At 45.8% G+C, this 6,000-nt stretch overlaps 1 protein-coding gene across 3 annotated transcripts in view; it reads left to right on the top strand.

Moving 5' to 3' along the window:
* TBC1D16 (TBC1 domain family member 16) overlaps positions 1-3,599 on the top strand; it is a 60,876-nt gene extending 57,277 nt beyond the window's left edge. For 2 of the 3 annotated variants that reach the window (XM_063120131.1, XM_063120130.1), the window contains exons 11-12: positions 1,976-2,122; positions 2,573-3,599. In XM_063120131.1, coding sequence (XP_062976201.1) covers positions 1,976-2,122; positions 2,573-2,818 — 393 coding nt within the window. In that variant the 3' untranslated portion in view covers positions 2,819-3,599. The remainder of the gene's footprint in view (positions 1-1,975; positions 2,123-2,572) is intronic. The other variant, XM_063120132.1, reaches the window with a different exon arrangement.
* Positions 3,600-6,000: the final 2,401 nt, after the last annotated feature.

Consider the following 6,000-nt stretch of genomic DNA (forward strand, 5'->3'; position numbering starts at 1 on the left):
TGGTCTACTTGAGGGGAAGCGCGATTGTGTAGGCCTCTAGTTATTCAAACACTGTTATGTCTATGATTTATTGCCCTATGTAAGTTTGGAAGCATCTGACGTTGACTGGTTTACTATACAGCAGAGGGCAGCATAGGAGCCTGCTGAAATTAGACTGCAGCCTACAGCTAATGTCACTTTCATTTTCATTTGGAGCCCATAGGTGAAGCTTGGGGTGGGGGTGGGGAAATGACATAGAATTAGAATTCTATATTGCTCAGTGTTTTCTACTGATTGTAGCCAGACAGATAACCCAAGGAGATTTGAAAGTTGTACAGGCTGGTCGTATATGTTGCCTATTGCTAGCGGTTTGCTGCCTTGGGCCTGTCAGAATATCAGTCTTCATTTCCCCTCAGTCACTGCTACCTATGACTATCTTCTGGGTATTCTCCAAATGTTTTGTTATGTGACATACAGGATATCCCATACTTTTATTCCCAGATAATTGTAGAGTATTGCTGTCTTATTTCACATTGTTACAAGACATGGGCTGATTTAGACATTACTTGTGTGTTTATTTATTGCAGTTATATTGCATTACATTTATTTATTACATTTATATAACATGCTCTTGGTTGCCTTATTATTATTATTATTATTATTATTATTATTATTATTATTATTATTATTTATTACACTTATATACCGCCCCTATAGCCAGGGCTCTCTGGGCGGTTTACAGAAATTCTAAAAAATTAAGATAAAAACAAGTATACAAAATTTAAAATTCTAAAACACAGAACATACACACATAAAGCATTAAGCTTTGTTCCTCCTTTAGGAACTCAAGGTGGTGTACATAATCTCCTCCTCTCCATTTTATCCTCACAACAACCACTCTGTGAGGTGGGTTGGGCTGAGAGTCTGTGACTGGCCCAAAGTCACCCAGTGGGTTTCCTGGCCGAGTGGGGACTAGAACCTGGATCTCCTGACTCCCAGTCCAAAACTCTAGCCCACTACACCACACTGGCAGCATGAGACTTAAGCGCCTTGACAGTGCAGCCCCTAATGCTGGTGGTGAGGAACCTCAGCCCCGAGGGCCAAATTTAGCACTCCTGAGATCCCAGTCCAATCCTTTGGGGCTCTCCAGAGGGCCACACACCCTCCCCCTGACTCCACCCCCTTTCCCTCATCCACCAATCGTTACCCAGCTTTCCCTCCATTCTAAAAGTTTGAAATGCCTCCTAAGGGTCGGTTGTCTTTTTGGCCCCTCCCACTTTGCTGTTGGTCCCACCCACCCACCACTGGAATGCAGCCCCCTCCCCCGAAATTCTCTAAAACAGAATTCGCTGCTTGAGCTAAGAAGGGTTCTCTAGTGTGGCTAATATCTGCCTGGTGGAAGCCTGGTGCCTGCTATTCAGAGGTTGCACTTTCTGTGGGCTGCACACCAGATAAAGAGCTTTTAAATGTTGATCTTTCCTGTGTCGCCATCAACACCAGTCAAGGCTGGCCGGGGCCTGCTGAATTGCAAGTATGTTCGCTAGATTTATTTTATTCGTGGCTGAGTAGAGGGGGATTGGATCTGGATCTGCCCAGTCCTCTAGCCCAGCCTTCCCCAATCTGGCACTGTCCAGATGTGTTGGTTTGCAAGTCCCATCGTCCCCATCCAGCATGCCCACTGTGGATGATGGGTGTTGCCGTACAACTCATCTTAAGGGCTGCAGGTTGAGGAAGGCTGCCCTAACCACAACATTGCAACAGCTGCGTGTGGTGTGCAATACTTCCTTTTGTCTTAAAGCTGTTTCCTAACCATTTTACTGGTTAAAAGAGAGTGGTGAATGACTTTTCCTTCCCATCTTGCCACACCTTTCTCTCATGTCCCCACCACCACCCATTGGCTCTTTTTTCCTAAGCCTAAAGGCTCCTTAAAAAGTGATTGTGGTATTAACCTGCCCTCTCGGTCGTTTTGCCTTCCTGTTGTTACTTGCTGCTGCAGACTGACTATTTCCATCTCTTCATCTGCGTGGCTCTTGTGGTGATCTATGGAGATGACGTCATCGAACAGCAACTGGCTACTGACCAGATGCTGCTGCACTTTGGGAATCTAGCTATGCACATGAATGGGGAGCTCATACTCAGGAAGGTAAATACAATCCCGGTATTCAGTGATATTAAAAACCAAAACAACAACAACAACCAAAAACGCCTACCCTCCTTTGCAGGTCCGTCTGTTTCTAAACAGCCTATGCAGGTCTCTGCAGAATGTGTGGATTTTCCTTGGGAGATGGTGATGGATCTTGGTTATGAGATAGGCATGTTTTGGACAAGTCCAGCTAGTCCTTTGGGGAGAGACAGTAGCTCAGTGATAGAGCTCCTGTTTTGCATGCAGGAGGTTCCAAGTTCAATCCCCGGCATCCCCAGGTAGGGTTGGGAAGGAATCCTGCCGCCGCTGTCAGTCAGTGAGTAGACAGTGCTGAGCTAGATGGACCAATGGTTTGACCCAGTATCAGGCAGCTTCCTGTGTCGCTACATCCCTGCTCTTTGTGCTGCTCTCTCCCTGGGTGTCTTGACGTTTCTGTTTTCTGTCTTCTAGGCTAGAAGTTTGCTCTATCAGTTCCGCCTGCTGCCCCGGATCCCCTGCAGTCTGCATGATCTCTGTAAATTGTGTGGAACGGGCATGTGGGACAGTGGCTACATCCCTGCTGTGGAGTGTACTGGAAACCACCCTGACTCCGATAGCTGCCCTTATGGGGGCACGGTGGATGAACCTTCTCTCAAGCCAGGGAACGAAGGCAGGAGGGGACTGAAACCACAAGAGGTCTTTGCTTTCCGGAAATGACCAGGCTGGCTTATGGGTGTGCGAGGGCTGCAAAAGGAATGGGCACGAAGAATGTGGCACAATTGGGTCTTCGGAAGAAGAGAGGACCAGGATGTTTCTAAGTACGCTCCAAAAGAGTTGGAGAAATGGGAGGAGAACATAGGTGATGCCTAATAGAAGAGTCTCCTTCGTGGTCAAAGCTGGATCTCGACTTAATATGTGTCATACCAGGAACAGTGTTGATCTGACTGTCATGACTAAGTTGTTGCTTTACAGTTCAGTACATTTGAAGGGAGTGCACAAGGCGGCGCTGACAAGGCGGAGTCACAAATGCCGAAAGATTCCCCACCCCCAGCCATAGGGGAACGTAGTAAGAAGATGAATCCACAACCAGCAACATTGATGGTGGGTGAAAGGGGCTGGATTAGCCTGGCCCCTTCATCCCAATCACACCCATGCCCCTGCACACACCCATGTTGCTTCAACCAAAACACACAGCTCACTGGCTTCTGTATAAAGCCGTGATGATCACTTGGAATATAATCTGCCAATAATAATAATAATAATAATAATAATAATAATAATAATAATAATAATAATAATAATAATAAATGCAAACTTTTTGGGTTCCCAAGGGGAATATTTCATTGTGTGTTTCTGTGTCCACAGCTTGATCACTCTTATTTTAAAAGCCCTTCTTTCTGTTCTTTTCATATACACAAAAACCTTGTTAAAAATCAAACTTTCATAAAAGTCAAAATCTACAAATTCACTGTGAGTATAATAAATTATGCAAAATTACACATCATGCATTTTTTAAAAAATTATTTGACTTAACCAGCCTAATTTGAATATACGGGGAGAGCACCCTCCCAACATTACCAGTAATGTTAACACTTTGAGACATGCTTCATTATATACTTTACAGCTATTCTTAATTAGGGCAGCTTTAGCGAGAGGAATGGGGATGTGCCTGCTGAAGTCTCAGAAGCCGAATTTCCATGCCTCACTTCCAAAGCTGCCCCTACCATCCATCTACCCCTTATTTACAGGAGTGGGCAGCAGACTTTGGGTGGGGGCTGAGACTGAGCTGCCCCTCCTGGGCACTCTGTGGGGGATGAAGCAGGGCAGAAGCAGCGCTTCGTGTTCTGCTCCCCGTCCCAACTGAGAGGTGCGCTAATTAATGAGAATTCCATGTTATCTCATTGGGAATAATAAAGGGATTTCTCTCTCCACCTCCTGCCCAAGCCCTCAATAGCCCCTAGGCCCATGGAGGGAGCCTAAGGCTCTGCAGGCCAGATGGGGACATTCCACAGGCCAGAGGTTCCCCATCCCTGCCTTGTTATATAATCCCTTGTTATATAATCCCTGCCCCTCCTCTCCTCCAGTGTTACCACTGTTGACCTCTGGGCGACTGTTTCCTGGGGAAAACTGCCAAATATCAATGCTTGCCCCCACCCTACCCCCTGTAGCTTTAATCTGGCTCTGAGCTCCATGGGAATGCCAGCCAATATGGCTCCTCTTTTTCACCACCGCCCTCTTGAGTGTAGCAGTTGTCTCCAACATTTGTGGTAACCTGCTGGCCTTCAAGATTTGGAGCAAGGAAGGCTGCGGTTTCTGGCATATGTGACTTTATTTTTAAGTCGACTTAATTTTTCTTTATAATGCAGCCATAGGAGACAGCCTCTCCCCCCCCCCCCCCAAGCTCACAAATGGGGCTGATTTGAAAAGCAGCACTTGTATTGAATTAGTTCTCAAAGTCTCCATTTTAATATCTGCTCCAGCCATTTTCAGCGTTGTTTAGGAATAACTTCACTAGGAGTAGAATCCATGTTTGCAGCCTGTCAACATCCCAGCACAGGTCAGCACAAATTGTGACCCATGAAGCCCCTATCTCTATATTTTGTGGGGCTGCCAACTGCTTGGCAACCTCAGCGTTATAGTTCCAGACAGGTGGCAAAAGCCAGTGGACTGTTTAATTTCTGGGAGGCTTGATCACAAGTTGTGTTTACCTGCGCTTTTAAAGCATAGCAGCCTTCTAAATTCAGTTGAGAGGTCATCTATTGGTTGGATCAGAAAGCCCTGGAAATGGGTAGAAATGATTTGAATCATTTCTTTTTCTAGACTTGTGAGGTTTTTGGCATTCATACAACGGGGAGAACTGCTCACCTGCCTTTTGAGATTTCAGACCAATGGATGTTGCAACTAGGGCAGGCGTTCTATGTTCTTAATTTTTTTATAATGCAGCCATAGGAGAGAAGCCTCCCAGCTCACAGATGGGGCTGATTTGAAAAGTTTCCCTTAATTCAGTTGCCCTCAATCTATTGCTCCAGCCACCAAATGCAAAAGTGAGATGTTAAAGATAGGTAAGTGATCCTTCGCGGACAATTCTGCTGATTCGAGGACTGAAGTTCCACCTAAGCCATTCCAGCCATATGCTCCTCCTTAAAGAACTCCAGTGATGGAAGAAATGCCATCACACCCAGGATTTTACTACTCGTAGAATTCATGATGATAATAAACACACACAGGCACATATATTGATTCAAGTCTTCCTGTGCTTGGACTAGAGCCCAAACTGTGTCACTCACAAGAAAGAGGCATTAGCAGACTTGGTGTAACCCCAAGCGTTGGAGATATGCAGGGATCTTTTTAGAAAACCCCCCTAAGTGGACTAAAAATCCTCCAAACAGCCCCATTATAACAAGGGTACAGCATGCTGACTGGCTGAAGCTCTATGTGTACATTTAACTTGCCAATGAAGTGGACATGCAAGGCAAGGATGGGGCCTGTGTGTATAGCTGTACACGAGGAAGCGCCTTCTCTGTAAGTATTTGCTCTTGACTTGTGGATGCTACTGGGAAAGGCCACGTGGCACATGTGATACTGAAGGTGTGGCCGCACCGCATGGCTCCACTTTGCATGTTGACTTAATCAGTAAATGGAACACTCACAAACGGTTGAGTGGAGGTAAAAATGTACAACTGCTTGGGAGGTCGGGTAGGAGGGAGCATAATAGACATATGTGTATGCCCATAATATCTAAAATGATGGTAGGACCATCTTCATTCTTCATTGGTCACTTCCTGGTTCACACAGAAGCTACGAGCATCATCAGACGAGCGTTTTATTACATGCTTGTTGCTCACTCATGGCTTTTTGACGACATCGACAACCTCCTGCACGTCTTCCACTCCTGGTCT

This window comes from Elgaria multicarinata, chromosome 3 (genome assembly GCF_023053635.1).
Source record: "Elgaria multicarinata webbii isolate HBS135686 ecotype San Diego chromosome 3, rElgMul1.1.pri, whole genome shotgun sequence".
In the NCBI taxonomy this organism is placed as follows: domain Eukaryota; kingdom Metazoa; phylum Chordata; class Lepidosauria; order Squamata; family Anguidae; genus Elgaria; species Elgaria multicarinata.